At 42.1% G+C, this 18882-nt stretch overlaps 1 protein-coding gene across 1 annotated transcript; it reads right to left on the reverse strand.

The window, feature by feature from the left end:
* Window positions 1-17671: 17671 nt before the first annotated feature.
* On the reverse strand, window positions 17672-18601 carry LOC141601138 (uncharacterized). Its single transcript, XM_074421406.1, has one exon. It carries the CDS (start codon window positions 18599-18601, stop codon window positions 17672-17674), a length of 930 nt encoding a protein of 309 aa, XP_074277507.1.
* Between the last annotated feature and the right edge of the window lie 281 nt (window positions 18602-18882).

The following is an 18882-nucleotide window of genomic DNA, read 5'->3' on the forward strand; positions in this document are numbered from 1 at the left end:
ATCACTTGTCATATGTGCTACCACTTCTTCTAGAGAGGAGGTAGATGGAACTGTTAACTTTCCCAAGGCTTGTAGCAAAGCTTGCCGATGTTCGAATGAAGTAGCAATTAGTTGCCAAATTGAAATTTTGGCCTTCGCCTTTTGAAGTTGTTTAAGGATCGAGTTTTCCGGAACCTTGGGTTGAGTGTCCACGTTCGGGACAACTTGGTCATTCGTTGTCGGAATGACTGTTGTATTGTTTGGGTTTTGGTAGGGGCGTCCGGACCGGATAAAATGACCGATCTCTTTTGCTTATTTGCCCTTTCCTGAAACCATGTAGACATCCTCTGTATCGTATCTCCAGATACCATTGATTTCAGGATCACGAGGGTATCTTGGAGGGGCATTCCTCGGTGGATAGTTTTTGTAGGGGAAGTTCTTGTGGGGGTAGTTTTTGTGGGGTTGATTATTGTGGGGTGCATGCCAGAATGGTCGCGGGAGCAATCCTTTCTGGTAAGGGTGGTTTTGGGTGCTTGGAGGACACTCCCTCGGGCGCGGTGTCGGTGTTGGTGGGTTGAAAATCAATCGGTGGTAGGCGTCCTCAAGTCGAGTAATCCTCTCTGAGAGACTGGCTTTGGCTTCTTCAACTTGTTGGAACCTGGTGAGCATAATTGCAGCGCTGAATACGAACATCCCGTCTGGGGTATCCTTATCCAAGGCATTCACCTTGTCATCAACAGATAGGATGAGGTGTGAGCAATCTAAGGTTGGATCGTCATCAGAGATGGCATGGATTCCCAAGGGGTTGGTTTTGTTATTTGGTTTGGTGGGTGGAGGTAAAGGTAGTTTTCCTTTCTCGATCATGTCTTGAATGGCGTGCTTCAGTTTAAAGCAGGCCTCCGTGTCATGACCTTTACCTTAGTGGTATTGACAATAGGCATTGAGATTCCAGAAACGGGTCTTCTTGGCCTCGGACGGATCAGGAGTGGGCCCAATCGGCCGTAGTTTCCCTTGGTCCATGAGTCTTTTTAGGGCACTGGCATAGGTTGTTCCCAAGTTTGTGAATACCCTTTGAGGATGCTCAGTTTTCTTTGTGGTTTGTTCGAGGAGGTTGACCTTATCAATTTTGTTTGTTTGACCATAGAGGCGAGATCCAGTTGATGTAGATCCCTGATAGCCTCTACCAGTGGTTTTGGCTAGGACACCCTTTCGGAGGTCGTCTTCAATGCGGGTTCCGAGGATTTGTAGGTCCTGAAACGTTTTGATGTTTTGATATCTCAGCAGGTTGGCATAAACTGAGCGGAGGTTGTTGACAAATTTCTCCACCAGAGTTGATTCATTCGGCTTACTGACCAATTAAGTGCTTACCCTCCTTCAACAAGTTAGGAATTTTGTGAACCCTTCCTTATCATTCTGAGTCAGGACCACAAGACTGCGGGTGTTGACTTAGATTTCGTCGTTGTCGGCGTACTGTTTAGAAAATTCGACGACGACTTCTTCCCAAGTAGTAATGCTCTCGGGGTCGAGGGAATAGTACCATTGGCGGGGAATGGGTTCCAGGGATGATGGAAAGATTCGGGTAAAGAGTTCTTATTTGACCCCCTTGATAGACATATAATCTTTGAAGGCCCGAATGTGGTTGAGCGGGTCCTCCACTCCCTTAAACTTGGGTACATCAGTCAAGGTAAAGTTGTCGGGTAGTTTATCCCCAACGGGTTCGAATCTTCGATTGTTCTCAAGGTGGATGTTGTTACCACGGGCTAGGATTTTTTCTTCCAAGAGCTTGATCCTCTTCTCAGTTTCAGTCAAAGGCGGAGTGGTATGTTCTCCGGTTTCCTTGTTTTTCAGGGTGTCGATATGGGTCTCAACACGGTCTAGGGTAACCTTAAGAGCGGTGAGTAGGCTGGCTAGCTGAGCAGTCATGAGATCTCTGTTGTCATCGTTGTTGTTGGACGAAGCTGAAGACGGGGCCATGGTTCTTAGGCAAAAAATGGCTCACGTTACATCCCAATCCGACACGGTTTAATGACTAAACGCAGACAACACAAGAGACTCAACAAGACGAGGGCAACAGTGTATGGTGCCATGTGCCGACTCGATTTATAATGTGACGGTGTTGACCGTATTTTAACTCGTGTTCAACGTAGTGGCGTGACGCCGTTGAATGAGTCTCGAGATGAGATGACTCATAAGTAAAGACCCATAAGTACGATTGCTTCGACTTGACAGACACGAAGCGGAATTGGAATGGTGGTCTAAAATTTTTGAAAATAGAGATTTTCAAAAAGATTCGTTTGCCGCTTTACGGACGGCTTCTGAAGAATAGGGATATTCGAATGTCGGTCAGTTGAAAAGTTGTCTTAAGTTTGTTTTTAAAAGACGGTTTGAGTTCAAGTTGCGGCGGCTCTGAAAACAATGTGTTGTTCCCAAAGACGATTTTTGACATTCAAACTTGCATGTTTTAAAAATCAAGTTTTGAAAGGTTGTGGTTCATGGGACGGTGTATGGTCCTCGGGGTTTGAAAAAGTCTCGAAAAGGGGTGTGTGCCTTTTCGGGTTTTGAAATAGCCATCGTGTCGGCGCGAGCCGGGTTAAAATCTGTGTCTTGACGCGGCGATTATAACGGCGTAGAAAGGTGTTTTTGAAATGGTTGTCAAAACCAAGTTTGAAAATCGTCATTACGACGGCCTAAAAAGGCGTTCTTTCGAAATGGTTGTAGAAAACCGGGTTTGAAAATCGTCGTTACGACGGCCTAGGAAGGCGTGTTTTCTTTTGAAATGGTTGTTGAAAACCGGGTTTGAAAATCGTCATTACGACGGCCTAAAAAGGCGTGATTTTGAAATGGTTTTGTAAAAATCAAGTTTGAAAATTGTCATTACGACGGCCTAAAAAGGCGTGCTTTTTGAAATGCAATGGTCGGCGAAAGACCGAGGTTTAAAACGGCCTTTATAACGATGCAAAATTCGTTTTGAAAGTTTGAAATGACACGGAAGGACTTATAATCACATAACACATAAGCACTCACAGTTTCATTATTTTATGCATAATGCTGACACGGGTTTTGGCATAAAAGGGTGGGTTACACACCAAGCGATCAAACCCCGATTTTCGAGAGGGATATATACGAACCCAAACAAAATGTGTAAGGAGGGTGCCGTAGCCTCGTGCTCGAAGTAAATGAAAGCTCTTTGACGAAACAAAAATGTGTAACGTCAATGGTATGCTTGACTCAATCGGGATTCGAAAAGCGGGGATGAGAAAACTCACGCCGACGAGATGAGCCAATTGGTCAAAAAAGGTTAGGTTGTGGGCCCGGACAAGGAACCCGACTTATGACCGTAATATCAATTAATGCATTTTAACCAAGACTTTGTTTGAGTCTCACCATCTAGGGATCACAAAGACACAAGTGTCCTAATTTTCCCCAACGGAGTCGCCAATCTGTGGACATAGCCACCTACGCGCCATGCCAATCCGTGGACGCATAGCGGTATTTTGAAAGCCACGCTCGGCGGCGTAAAAAATGCTTTCGACCGGATCGTTTTAGATCGGTCAGTTTCGTCTTGGCAAGGGTCTCGAAACGATGCAAGATATGTTCAGAGTCGCCACCAAGCATTTGTGGGATGCTTGGAACCCGTTTGAATCCACTTTATACCTAGGTCAACCAACGCAAAAAGCAGTGTTTGACATAGGTACTAAAGATAAGGAGTCGTCCCACTTTAGCATCCTATCTCTAGAATGACTCTCGTACGCTCTGGATAAGGTCGTCCACTAACCAAAGTTTCTGAGTAAGAGGTGAAGGTACGTATTGGGAAGCCCTTTAATCGGACACCCAATCCCGCCCGCGGTAGCGGCCTCTACTGATCGATCTTGGTTGGTTAAATGCAAAAGTTGATAAAACGGGTAAATGCATGAATGCGCATCCACAAGTTTTGAACCTAACATGTGAGCTTTCTATGTCGGTTGTTTATCCAAATATCAAGTAATTGATGTCAAGTTGGATTTAGTGCTGATTTGCATGCAAGAGGGAAATTAAACATCCATTTACCGAGTTACGTTTATGGTGCATAACGTGATCCGTTTGTCTTAGAAATACATTTTCAAAATACAATGTAAAAGAGGCAGATTTGTCATCTGATCCCTCTTGTATTCGGGTTAACCGAAGTCGGGATCGTCCTAGACACGTGCTGGAAAGGAAACAGGGTCTGCATCAGGCAGCCTATTGAGGCGCGAGCCGTTAGGCGATGCAAGCAGGCATGTCCTGGTTTGAAAACTTGAAAATGGTTGGCCTGTTTAGGCGCGAGTCAGCAGACTGTCCAAGGGACGTCTTCTGACTGTTAAAATGTTTGTAAAATGGTTTGGAAAGAGGGTGTTTGATCCCGTCTTGGTTTGAAAAGGTCGTTTAGACCGCTTTAGTATTAATATAAGGAACGAGACTTGAATAATCGTCATTATATTGACAATATTCGATGTCTAGTTCGGTTTTGCAAGCTTGCCATGTATAGTTTTGAAGAATGATTATGAACTAATTGTTTTAAGTTCATTTGTTTGTAATTAGTCAATGTTTATCATCGTACTCGGGTTTAAACCGACATGGTATATGGAACCAAGGATGACTTTATATTTGTGACTAATATGTTTGTTTTGAAATGTAAAGAAATGAAATAAAAGGTTTTAAAATGCCTTTTAAAATGTGATTAACCAAATATTATCACCGAAACACGGATTAAACCGTCATGGTATGACGAACCAAGGGTGAAAATGTTTTATGGTTAAAAGTTTATCATGAAAATGATTTGAAATATTTGAAATATTTGAAATGGTAAAAACCGATTGCAAATGAGAAATGAAATAAAAAGGAAAGATGAGAGCAAACACGGCTGGATTAAGGCCGGGCATTGAGGCGCGAGCCTCTCTGCTATGCAAGCAGCCCCTATCTCCGGCCAAAATCTGGTTTTGGCTCATCTAACCTATATTTGAACCATGTTATGTATGTTTTAGCATGTTATAGTCATAAAAAAGATGAAAAAAATGAAAGAAGAGGATTTTTACACCCTCATACTTACATGCTAGGCTTGAGACGAGAAATCGACGAAAGTGTATCAACTTATTAGGTCGGAAAACTCGGTTGATAACCGTTTTAGCAATGTAAAGAGTGTTTTTGTTAATTTTAGCGATGGCGTAGTTGTTCGAGATGGTCGGTCAAGTGATTTAATGCACGATGACGGTACCAAACAATGTGTAAGGCTTGTATTTTCGATCGGTAGGTCGAAAACACGTGTCGATTTGTGACTTAAGAAGTTGAGTCGAGAATTTTAAGGGAGAAATAAGGGGGCGGACACTCACGTAAGGATTATAGTGTGTGAAGGTGGGTATTTATAGAGAAATGGGTGGTTGTGTGCGTTTTGAGCGACGTGGCCGCATGGGCTACTCGAAGAGGTGCGGGCCATTTTGCGGGTCTTCGAGGTGTCTTGTCACTATCACGCAATTGAAATCATGATTTGTTCTATCCTATGTTTTGGATGACATGATTTGTACTTGACCATTCAAGTATTCCAGGAATACTTAACATGGAAGCTTTGAGAAGTTTATTGTTTGTGTTTGACTCGGTTTGACTTGTTGTTGGAGTCGGGATTTGAATTTTTGAGTCGTTTTTGATCCGGTGTCGGTTTTGACTCTAATTAGTGTCATTACGATCCCGTCGTCGTGCATTAAACACTCCAGGTACTTTTGAAATGTCTTGAAATGTATTCTTTTTGAAATCTTTTTGAGTTTTCCGACGTATAGTTATACAAAACTGTCGATCAAACGCTGCGATTCCTAAGCATGTTGTAGTCCGATAATCATCGGGTGTTTGTTGGAGACTCGATAGATACTGGGTATCTACACTTTCATCAGAATAAAATGAGTTGACTTAGTCAAACGGTCAATGATCACCCATATCATGTTATTACCTTGCTGGCTACTCGGTAAACCCACTATGAAATCCATGGAGATAGATTCCCATTTCCACTCAGGCACCTCAAGAGACTGAATCTTTCCTTGTGGTCTTCGCTACTCCCCTTTGACTCTCTGACAAGTCAAACACCTAACCACAAACTCCACTGTCTCCCTTTTCATCCCAGGCCACCAAAAAGTCTTCTTCAGATCCCTATAAAGCTTGTCGCCACCTGGATGCACTAAATACGGAGTGCAATGAGCCTCTGTCATGATTGTCTTTCTCAACTCTTCATCCTTAGGCACACACCATCTCCCATCAAACCGAACACTCCCATCAGAATGAATAGAGAAGCAAGACATTGTCCCTTTCTCTACTCCAGCCCTCTACTCTTGAATTTTAGAATCAAGAGCCTGTTTCCTGCGAATATCCTCATAAAGATCAGGTTTCACTGTCAAATCTCCCCTAGCATCCCCTTTTTGAATCATATGTATCCCCATCTTACCTACCTCATCTCTCAACCTCATAAAAGACATAGCTGTGCATAGAGAATGCACACTCTTCCTACTCAACGCATCAGCAACCACGTTTGCTTTCCCTTCATGGTATATGATATCCATGTCATAATCCTCTATAAGTTCCATCCACCTCATCTATCTCATGTTCAGCTCTTTTTGAGTAAAGATGTACTTTAAACTCTTGTGATCGGAAAACACCTTAAAGATCACCCCATAAAGATAGTGCCTCCAAATCTTGAGAGCAAACATAACTGCACCCAACTCTAGATCATGCGTCGGATAGTTCTCCTCATAAGGCTTCAATTACCTAGAAGCATAGGCAATGACTTTCCCGTTCTGCATCAACACACAACCTAACCCGTTCTTTGAAGCATATGTATACACCTCAAAATTCTCACTCCCCTTAAGTAAAGCTAAAACTAGAGCTGTGGTCAAATGCTCCTTTAATGTTTGGAACACCGTCTCACAACTTTCGTCCCAACAAAACCTGTTCTCTTTCCTCATCAACACGGTCATAGGCTTGGCAATCTTCGAAAAGTCTTTCACGAACCATCGATAGTACCCTGCCAAACCCAAGAAACTCCGGATCTCGGCCACATTTTTTGGTGCTTCCCACTTGGATACCGCCTCTATCTGTCTAGGATCAACAAATACACCCTCTTTAGAAATCACATGACCCAGAAAAGCCACTTTCTCTAACCAAAACTCACACTTAGACAACTTTGCATACAGCCGTTGTCGCGCAGATTTTGCAACACCAACCTCAAATGCTCCTCGTGCTCCTCCTTAGTCTTGAAATAGACTAAGATGTCATCTATAAACACCACCACGAACCGATCCAAGAACTGACTGAAAACCCGGTTCATAAAATCCATAAACACTGCCGGCGCATTAGATAACCCAAACGACATCACCACATACTTATAGTGACCACACCTCGATCAAAAAGCTATCTTTGGTATGTCTTCATCCCGAATCCTCACCTGATGGTACCCTGATCTCAGATCAATCTTTGAAAAGACTCCAGCCCCGCTCAACTGGTAAAAAAGAACAGCTATCCTTGGTAAAAGATACTTGTTCTTCACTGTAACACTTGTTCTTCATCCCGAATCCTCACCTGATGTACCTTTTTTTTTTTATCAAATCATCCAACTGTTTCTTCAGCTCCCCGAACTCCTTATGTCTCATGCGGTATGGGGCCTTAGAGACCGGTCCAGTCCCTGGTTTCAATTCCACACTGAAATCTATCTATCTCGTTGGTAGTAAACCCGGTATCTCCTCTGGAAACTCTCCCACCACTGGGATCTCATCTGTTATCGGCTCTACCATACTATGATCTTTCACATGGCATAGAATCAAAGGATACCCCTTCCGCAAGTAAGACTTCAAGGTCACCGCTGCAATCACTTTGACTTTGGGTTTGACAACAAACCCATGATAAGACACATTAACTCCCTTAGGACCTCTCAAAGAAACTTTCTTTTGGTGACAATCAATTCTAGCCTTGTACTTACCCAACCAGTCCATCCCAACTATTATCTCAAAACCATCCATAGGAAATTCTAACAAATCCACTGGAAGATCAACCTGCCCAACTATCATGGATACCCCCTTATATAACATCCCCCAAGACACTGACTCACCCTATGGTATAAAAACTTCATCTTTTACAGACTCAAACTCTCTCAAACCCATAAACTTAGCATGACCTGACAACACAAAAGAGTGCGACGCCTCCGAATCAAACAAAACAAAGGTAGAAACATCGTTAACAATAAAGGTATCAGTGATCACGTGTGCATCATCCTCAGCAGCTTGCATGTCCATCATGAACAGCTTGCCACTGGTCTTTTGTCCACCCCCTTGTACTGTACTAGCTGAAGTAGAAGACTTAACAGTTGACCCCTGATTGTTGTTAGCCGCCGATTTTTGATAATAATTACCGCCATTGCGGTTGGACCCGCCGTTGTTGTTACTCTGCCCTCCCTGGTTATTCTATGACCCAGCTGGTCATTTGCTAGCATAGCTTTGTGTCGGACCCTGCGAAAAGCTCCCCTGTGATAGCCTCTGAAATCCGCTTCCCTCGACACTAGTACACTCATGCCTCTTATGGCCCATACTGCCACAGTTGAAACACGAGATACTCCAACTGTTACTACTACCTCGACCACGACCATGAGAAGATCAGCCACTAAAACCCGATCCCAATGAATAAGCCCTTGCCTGGTTGTGGTTACCTCTCTTGTAACTAGACTGACCAGCGCCTTCACTCTCAGCCTTTCTCTTTTCCGGACCCCTTTCTTTGTTTTTCTTGGCCATTTCGACCAACCTCTCAGCTCGTCCTGCTCTCTCATAAACTTCCTTAACATCGGTAAGGACCCCAACCAGTAGCTTCTCCATGATCTGATAAGTCAACCCCTTCTCGAAGCGAAGTGCTAAATTCTCCTTATTTAGCCCCATATCCTCAGCATATCTCGATTTCTCATTGAACTTGTGATAATACTCCGCCACTGTCATATCTGAGGTCATCTTGAAAGAATCGAACTCCTCCCGCAACTTACTGCGAACATGCTCTGGAACGAACTCCTTTCTCATAGCTCTCTTAAACTCGGTCCATGGAATAACAGACTTACCCTACTTCAGATAAAGGTCTAGGGCACTCTCTCTCACTTTGTCCCACCACTTCCCCACTGTATCTCTCAGGTAGAACGCAACTTGTTCTACCTTAAACTCTTCGGGACAATGAACCACCCCAAGGATGTTCTCCATCTCACGGTGCCAATTGTCGAGCAAAATCGGCGCAAATGTGCCCATGTAATTCGTTGGGTTGAAGCTGGATATCGTAGTGCTCATCTTGGCAAAGTCTATCCCGGCATCCTTATTTTTGTTAAACCTATTAAGAGCCTCAGTAAGTGCATCCCGATGCTCAAGCATCTTGGCAATCTCATCAACACTCATCTCCTGAGCCCTAGCATACATAGTATACCTCTTTGGCGGCATATTTTTGAGCTATAAGAAGAGAGATAAACGTAAGCACATATCCTACGACTCAAAGCAAATATGACCCGCACAACACCTACTCGATCGAGTTACCCACTTACTCGATCGAGTACCCAACTCCAGAACCTGACCAGAACTGACATATAACACACTCGATCGAGTCACATACGTACTCGATCAAGTAGCCGACACTCGATCGAGTACTCCTCTTACTTGATCGAGTTGCACAAAATAGCAGCTACAGCCCAACGTACACATATACCCACTCGATCGAGCTCAGCCCACTCAATCGAGTCCACCCTACTCGATCGAGTTACCCCTACTCGATTAAATCATGCTGACAATTCTAACTACCTGCATGCCTTTAACTTTATAACTTTTCACAATAATAAAACATACGTATACAACAACTCCTATTTACATGTTACTAGTATTGCCACAATATAAATCATTCCACCATACAACATGCTTAACCACAATTCATATTATCATATGCAGTTACTTTCATCTTTTCCACTACATCCTCCATTCAACCACATATCCATCCATCCAACATATTCGTATGAACATTAGTAAACACATAGCGATCCCCCATGACACCCCATAGTGACCGGTTCAAAGTTGTAGGGTGAGTTCGCACTTTAGGACGTCTCCCAAGTCTTTGTATTAGCTCCTAATAACTCCTACCCGGGTTTATTTTAGTTTGACTCTCTAAGTTCATTAGATTCATTAGCTACAGGTTCCAAAATTGTCGCTCTGATACCACTTTGTAACACCCCCATACACCGAGGTGCCTTACCAAGACCACCTAAGGTATGAGAATGCTATAATCTCGGTTGCCCGAGGTCAAATATATCAAATAGACCATCAAAGAACTTACTTTAAATAAATAGTTTAAGTGATTACATGCAAAACCTGAGATTCATCCCTTTGATTAATAAACACATAGTGATCCCCCATGACACCCCATAGTGACCGGTTCAAAGTTGTAGGGCGAGTTCGCGACTTTAGGACGTCATCTAAGTCTTTGTATTAACTCCTAACAAATCCTACCCGGGTTCATTTTAGTTTGACTCTCTAAGTTCATTAGATTCATTAGTTACAGGTTCCAAAATTGTCGCTCTGATACCACTTTGTAACACCCTCATACACCGAGGTACCTTACCAAGACCACCTAAGGTATGAGAATGCTACAATCTCGGTTGCCCGAGGTCAAATATATCAAATAAACCATCAAAGAACGTACTTTAAATAAATAGTTTACGTGATTACATGCAAAACCTGAGAAAGCTTAGAACCCTAACTAATTTTTCAGCAACGGCTAAAAATAAGAGAGGAAATTCTAAGAATTCTAACAATAATTCACCTAATAAAAATACCAAAAATAACTCTACTATATCAAATCATAATAATAATTCATCCAGTACTAATCCACATCAAACTAGTTTTACGCCAAATAGTATACAATTGAATGAACAGGATAACTTCGAACGGTTCCACAAGTCATTCGATTAATGATTAGACTGAGATTTCTCCTGCATCTGAGATTCATCCCTTTGATTTGACTCAAGAAATGGAGACTATTTCTGAGGATCAAGCTGAATCAGAGGAGGATTGGATGTAGGTTAATCGTTCTCATCATCATAAATCAACGTCTTCTATATCTGATAAGGTAATTCTCAAATTAGATATTGAAGATGTTCAACCGGAAATTGATTACTGGACCAACGCAATCTATTGTTACGTACTAGGTGCTAACCCTCCTGGTTATGTTTTGGGCGGTTTTCTTCGTAGGGTATGGAAATTTCATGATATTGATACTGTGTCTTCTCTTACTAATGGTATTTGTATTGTTCGGTTCAAAAATGCTATTAGTAAATAAACAGTGCTGAGGTCAGGACCAGTCTTCTTTGATAACAAACCTTTGGTTGTCAAGGATTGGTCTCCTGATGTCGAGATGGTTAAGTCTGAAATTGAGGTTGTACCTATCTGGATTAGGTTCTATGGTTTGGAGTTGAAATTTTGGGGTTTAGCTTTGAACAAGATAGCCAGTCTAGTAGGTAAACTAGTGAGGCTTGATACTGCTAACCAAACAAAGTCATTTCTGGGGTATGCCAGAATTATGGTTGAGGTGAGCATGGGTCAAGAATTTCCTGATGTTATTGAATTTCTGGATGAGAAGGATGTTCTTCACAGGCAGATAGTGCACATGAATAGAAACCTGTAAAGTGTACTGAATGTTTAGGTATGAGACATATGGCTAATGTCTATAGGAAGAAGAAAGAGGTGGTTCAAAACAAGGGAAAGGCTAGGATGGAATGGAAACCTAAACCTACTCATGCTCCTCCTGCACCTAAACCTGTGGAGAAGCCACTTCCTATAATTGATCCTACAACAATAGTTACCCCTATACCTTTTAATGGAGGTATCCTGAACACTATTACACCTGCCAGAATTATTACCAAACTGTTGAGGCATGGTCCTGATAAATCTCAAAGTCGGGGAGAGGGTAGATCCTTCATGGACAAAGTGATTATAAGTCTGGGAAGAAGTAATGGACCTGTAACTGGGGTCAGGAGGAATAGGTTATTTTTTGAAAATGACTAGCATTGCCTTTTGGAATATCAGGGGAATAAACAAGCCTAATAAGCAAGGAGATGTTAGACGTCTTTTGCATTTGAATAATATTGGCTTGTGTGGTTTGTTAGAAACTAGAGTTAGAATAAATAACATTGATAAGGTGAAAAGTGGATTGAATAATAATTGGCAGCTCATTCACAATAATGATATCAAGGAGGGTGGTAGAATCTGGATCATTTGGGATGAGGATTACTATAAAGTGGAGTTGATTTCCAAGTATGCTCAAGTTATTCATGTGAGAGTGACTTATCTACTTAGAAATTTTTCCTGGATTCTTTTTGTGGTTTATGGTTTCAACAAAAGTCATGAAAGGGAGGAGTTATGGCATTCTCTAAATACTATTGGCAGTTGAATGAGGGATCCTTGGCTGGTGATGGGAGATTTTAACAATGTTTTGTTTATGGATGAAAGAATAGGGTCTACTATTCCTGATGCTGAGGTGAAGGGCTTCCAAGAGTGTGCTGATAAATGTGGTCTGTTTGATTTGGCTTCCTCTGGTGCCTTCTTTACTTGGAATAATAAGCAAGATGGAGGGGCACGAGTTTACAGCAGAATTGACATAATAATGGCAAATGATCTGTGGGTTATTGATGGGCTTGAAGGTAGCATTTCATTCTTACCTGAGGGGCTTTATGACCACGGTCCTTGTGTGATGGATGTGTGGTAGGTTACCCCTAAAACTAAGACCAGATTTCATTATTTTAACATGTGGGGAAAGTGTGAGGAGTTCTTAAGTGTGGTAAGAGCTAGCTGGGATATTAACATCAAAGGTATCCCTATGTTTCAAGTGGTAAAGAAGATGAAAAACCTTAAGAACCCTCTGAAGCAGTTGAATAGGGAGAATTTTGGGCAAGTTGAGACTGCTGCTCACATTGTAGAGGTCCTTCTTCATGATATCCAAAAGAAAGTTCACTCTGACCCAGATAATCTTGTGCTCCAGGAAGAGGAAAGGCAAGCTTCCAAGTCTTTTTCTGAGTTGGAGGAGGCTAGGAGGAGTTTTCTGGCTCAAAAAACTAAGATGCAATGGTTGAATAATGGGGATGATAACACCCACTATTTTCATTGCTCTATTAAAGCTAGGAGAAGAAGTAATAAAGTCTTGAGGATTAAGGATATGCAGGGGGTTATTTGTGACACTAATGCAACCATTGAGTAAGCTTTCATTGACTACTATATTTCTCTCCTTGGAAGTGACATACCAGTGATCCCAGTCTGCAAGGGAGTTATGGCTCATGGGACTATGGTTTCTGAGGGCCAATCTGCTGCCCTGATTAGAGATGTCACTGAAGCAGAAATTAAGGATGCTCTCTTCTCCATACCACATGATAAAGCACCTGGACCAGATGACCACACAAGCCAATTCTTCAAGGATGCTTATGATATGGTTGGACCTGATATCATTAAGGCTGTTAAGGAGTTATTTCTTAATGGTAAGATACTTAGACAAATCAATGCCACTGTGATTACTCTCATACCTAAGAAAAATAGGCCTGAAACTGTTATGTATTTTAGACTCATTGCTTGCTGCAATGTGATCTATAAATGTATCACCAAGATTATATGTTCCAGATTAAATGAAGTCCTGGGCAGCATCATCAGTCACAACCAAAGTGCTTTTCTCAAAGGGAGGGATATTGTTGATAATGTCCTTATTTGTCAGGACTTAGTAAGACTCTACAATAGGAAGAGTTGCTTTCCTAGGGCTTTAATGAAGATAGACCTTAGGAAGGCCTATGATACTATTGAATGGACCTTCATAGAGGGTATTCTGGTGAGTTTGGAGTTCCCTGAAAAAATGGTGAGATGGATTATGGCTTGTGTGACTACTCCCTCCTTCTCTCTTTCATTAAATGGGAATCAGTTTGGCTACTTCAATGGCAAACGGGGGATCAGACAAGGGGGCCCCATGTCTCCTCTTCTTTTTACCCTCTGCATGGAGTACCTGACTCAAATTCTTACTGTGGTGACTATCAAGAAAGGATTTAATTTTCATCCTCTTTGAAGAAGCTTAAAGTTATGCCACTTGTGCTTTGCTGATGATCTACTGTTATTCAGTAGAGGAGATTACTTCCCCATTAAGATCTTATTAAGGGCTCTCAAAACATTTGAAGGGGCATCTGGGCTTGCTGTCAATCATGACAAGTCTGAGATTTTTATGAATGGAGTTTGCCATGAGGACAAGATAAAAATTCTGCAACTGTCCAAATTTGCTACAGGGTCATTCCCTTTCAAGTATCTAGGCATTACCATGTCCTATAAGAGGCTCTCTGGGGGGACTGTAATAGGTTGGTGGAAAAAATTGTTGCTAGAATTAGAAGTTGGGGGCGAGGAAGCTTAGTTATGCTGGTAGGATGGTGCTCACACAGGCTGTCTTGTCTCAATTGCATGCGTATTGGGCCAGAATCTTCCTTATTCCCACCACTGTCATCAATAAAATTCCTTGTTCATTACTTGCTGCTCATGGGATTTGCACTGAGACTGCTTGTGTACTTTTCCAGCAAGCAGATGAAAGTAAATCTCATCTTTTTTTCCAATGTGCTTTTAGCGGACATTGCCTAATGCTGGTTAATTGGTTAGGCTTTGATCTGGGTGATAAGGAGCCTGTGTCATGGTGCTACAGCTGGAGATGTACCTCGTTGTTCAAGAAGCAGCTTATCTTTGCTGGGATAGCTAGTCTCATCTAATCACACTTGGCTATCTCAAAATAGTTGCAGAATTGAGGGAGTTGTGCCTATTCCTTCACTTATTCTTGGTAGAATCAAAAATGATGTAATTGGTAGAGCTCATAGTAGGCTTACTAAGTGTAATACAAGGGTTGTTTGTAGCTGGCTTGCTAGTGTAGGCATACATAGTTAGCTGGTACATGTGAGGATGGTAGGCTCGTTGTATGGTGATGTAAACTAATTAATGATTATTAATATCAATTCACATTCCACCAAAAAAAGATTACATGCAAAACCAAATTGATAAAGTACGATACAAGTGTTCCAAACCAAAAACCATCTAAAGTAAATAAAATTTCTCGACATAACAGTGGAAGACTACTAGCTAACTCGTGGTGACTCATTCCCAGCTAACCCTCACACATCCAAGTCATACATGCTCAATAACTGCTCACCATCCCCAAATGGATCACCACAGTTTTTAAAACAATTAAACGGGGTCAGTTACTGCATTCACAATATAAGATAATACAACAACAAGTACACAGTCACAATCCTCCACCACCTTTACATCACCAATCATTTGGCTAGCCTGAAGGTCTAGCCCTGCCAGATTACCAGTCGCAACCAGTAATCTACACCGCCAGTGGGGGACCGCAGCCTTTCCCACCTAAGCCCCGCTCATCTCCATCGAGCGATCAACCCATGTTCCTTAATGTGCACATCCCCCTTGTGACGGGAACCACAAGGGGCAAATTAAGGGCGTGAACCCACTCTCGAAAGTGACTTCACTCAGCCGAGGGCGCACTTCGCGAACCACAGACAAACAACAACAACCAATTACAATATCAACAATACCAAAATCAATTATGATATAATCACATGCCAATCAACCATCTAGCATCTCATAATCATGCATACAATAACTGAGTAGGAAACCTACCTGGAATACAATCACCACAAATCGACACAGCTGCAGATCAAAAGCGCTCTTCTACAAAATCACCTCCTATCAACATACAATCATACAATCACAACACATAATCAATAGTACTCCCAAAAATCCACAAATTACCCAATTAGGGTTTAACCAAAACTAAGGAATTAATATAAAAACCGTACTAGGATCTTACCCACAATACGACGATCTCAAAGGTGTAAAGAACTCTGAAATACGACAACTCAAGCCCCTGGATTTGATACCAATGTGAGAGAAGGATGCAACATAGTCTTGTTCTCTTTTGTAAAATGTTTAGAATAAAGTAAAAAGTAAAAGAAACTGATGAAAAGTATTTTATATATCATTCTCGCGTTGCTATCAAAACCCGGCCAAAAATAAACGTACTCGATCGAGTAACTGAGGTACTCGATCGAGTAGCCCATACTCGATCGAGTTGCCCATACTCAATCGAGTATCCACCAGGAAGAACACGGTCCAGAATGCAAAACTCACTTACTCGACAGAGTAAGCCTTACTCGATAGAGTACCCAACAGTTCATAAAACCGTTGTATTATATATTGAACATCTTCTAAGGATTGTGTGGACATCACCTATCATTCTTGGCCATTAAAATTGATCCTGTAAAATCTCTAGGGTCTGCTGGACCCCAAAATATCCTCCCAATCCTCTTAAATGGACCTCCCTTATCAGTAAATCCCTGTAGGGTCCTTTGGGTACACATAACTTGTTGCCATAGAATAGAAAACCCTCCTGTAGCAGATATTTCCTTCCCTGAGCTGGTCCTCCCTCTGTGTGAGTGATTCACTCTTCAGAGAAGTCAGGATCCTCTCTATATATTTCTTTCATGAACTCAAATCCAAGAACCTTGTTGCTCATGACAGTAAAAAAAGAGTGCCTTTTGATAGGGCATCAGCTACCATATTTTGCTTCCCTTCCTTGTATTTGCTTGAAAAGGTGAATGCTAGCAGGAACTTCACCTATTTAGCATGCCTATGGCTCAATTTGTGTTGACCATTGATGTATTTCAGGGCCTCATAGTCTGAGTGCAACACAAATGGCTTAGGTTTCAGATAGTGACTCCAGTGTGTGAGGGCTCTAATGATTGCATAAAATTTCTTGTCATAAGTTGAATACTTCAACTTGGCCCCATTCAATTTCTCACTGAAACATGCCACTGGTCTCTGGCCTTGGATCAGGACAGCTCATATCCCAACCTCACTGGCATCACACTCTACTTCAAACAGTTGATCAAAGTCTAGCAACTTCAGAATGGGAGTCTCACACATTTGTTTCTTGATTTTCTCAAAGGACTGTTGAGCAGCTTCAGTCCATTGGAAATCTCCTTTCGTCATGCACTCAGTGATAAGTGCAACAACTGAGCTAAAGTTCTTGATAAACCTTATGTAGAAAGATGCTAGACTATGGAATCCCCTCACTTCTGTAATTGTTTATGGAATTGGCCATGTCTGCATTGCTTTGATCTTCTCCTGTTCAACTGATATTCCTCTTCCAGATATGATGTACCCTAGAAATGCTACCTCATTGACCATGAAGGTACATTTCTCAAGCTTCCCATATAGCTTCTATTCCCTGAGAATTTAAAAATTGCTTCCAAGTGTGATAGATGCTCAATTGGATTGTTGTTGTAGATGAGTATGTCATCAAAGTATACTACAGAAAACTTCCCAAGGCAAGGCCTCAGCACCTTAGTCATTAGCCTCATAAAAGTGCTTGGGGCCTTAGATAGACCAAATGAGATGACAAGCCATTTATACAGGCCATGCTTGGTCTTAAAAGCCGTTTTCCATTTATCACCTTCTCTTATCCTCACCTGATGATACTCTTGCCTGAGATCTATCTTAGAAAAGATCTTGGCTCCACTGAGTTCATCCAGCATGTCATCTAGCCTTGGAATGGGGAACCTATATTTTACTGTGATGTTGTTTATAGCCCTGCTATCAGTACACATCCTCTAGGTTCCATCTTTCTTTGGTACCAGTAAAGCAGGCACTGCACATGGACTCAGTGACCCCCTCACAAAGCTCTTTGTCATCAATTCCCCAATTTGTTGCTGCAGTTCCTTGGTTGTTGTGGGATCATATCTGTAAGCTGGTCTGTTTGGGAGCACAGAACTAGGTACAAGATCTATGTGGTGCTCAATTCTCGTCAGAGGTGGTAATCCACTAGGACACTCATCTGGAAATTCTTCTTTGTATCTATGAATCAGAGGCTTAACCTCTGCAGGCACACCAGTGCTATCCTCATTGTTGATTTCTCTTGATAGCATAAATATCACAGGTTGTTCTTGCTTTATCTCTTTGATCATGGCTACCTCAGATAGAAACAACACTCCACTGACTTCCTTAGACATGTTAGGACTTCTATAGCCCCTTTGATTGGGTGGCAAGGGAGTCAGGGTGACTTTCTTGCCATTATGCTTGAAACTATAAACATTATCTTTGCCCTGGTGAGTGGTGTTCCTATCAAACTCCCATGGCCTCCCTAGCAGTAGGTGGCATGCATCCATAGGGACCACGTCACATAACACTTCATCTTTGTATACCTTTCTAATTGAATAGGAAACAATGCATTGCTTATTAACCTTTACTTCAGAGCCCTTGTTTAACCACCTTAACTTGTATGGACTTGGGTGATCTTGGGTGGGTAAACTTAACTTGCTCACCATGGTGGTGGAAGCTACATTGGTACAACTACCTCCATCAATGATAAAATTACACACTCTCCCTTGGATAGTGCATCTGCTTCTGAAGATTAGGGATTTTTTATCAGCTTCTAGAGGAGCTGGTTGAGAGTGCATGACCCTCCATAGGACCAAACTGTGCCCTGTGTCAGAGTGGGCTACAATCTGTCCCTGATCGGTTCCCTCAGTTTTCACTTCCATTAGGACCAGTGTCTCATCTTCCTCATACTCAACTAGCCCTTACCTTTCCCACTCTTCAATCTCCATAGCTGTGAGAGCCCTATTAGAAGGACAATCCTTCTTGAAATGGCCAAAACCCTAGCACTGAAAACATTTAATCTTGTCCCTGTATAGAGGTGGGTTAGCCTTAGGATACATGGGTGCCTTTCCCTTGTCTCATGTGGGTCGGGTTGCTTGTTTAGGTGTGTCAGTGATTCTAACACCAGTATAAGGTTTGAATGCTGGCTTGGTGGGAAATTAAG

The sequence above is a fragment of the Silene latifolia genome, chromosome 9 (genome assembly GCF_048544455.1).
Source record: "Silene latifolia isolate original U9 population chromosome 9, ASM4854445v1, whole genome shotgun sequence".
NCBI lineage: Eukaryota > Viridiplantae > Streptophyta > Magnoliopsida > Caryophyllales > Caryophyllaceae > Silene > Silene latifolia.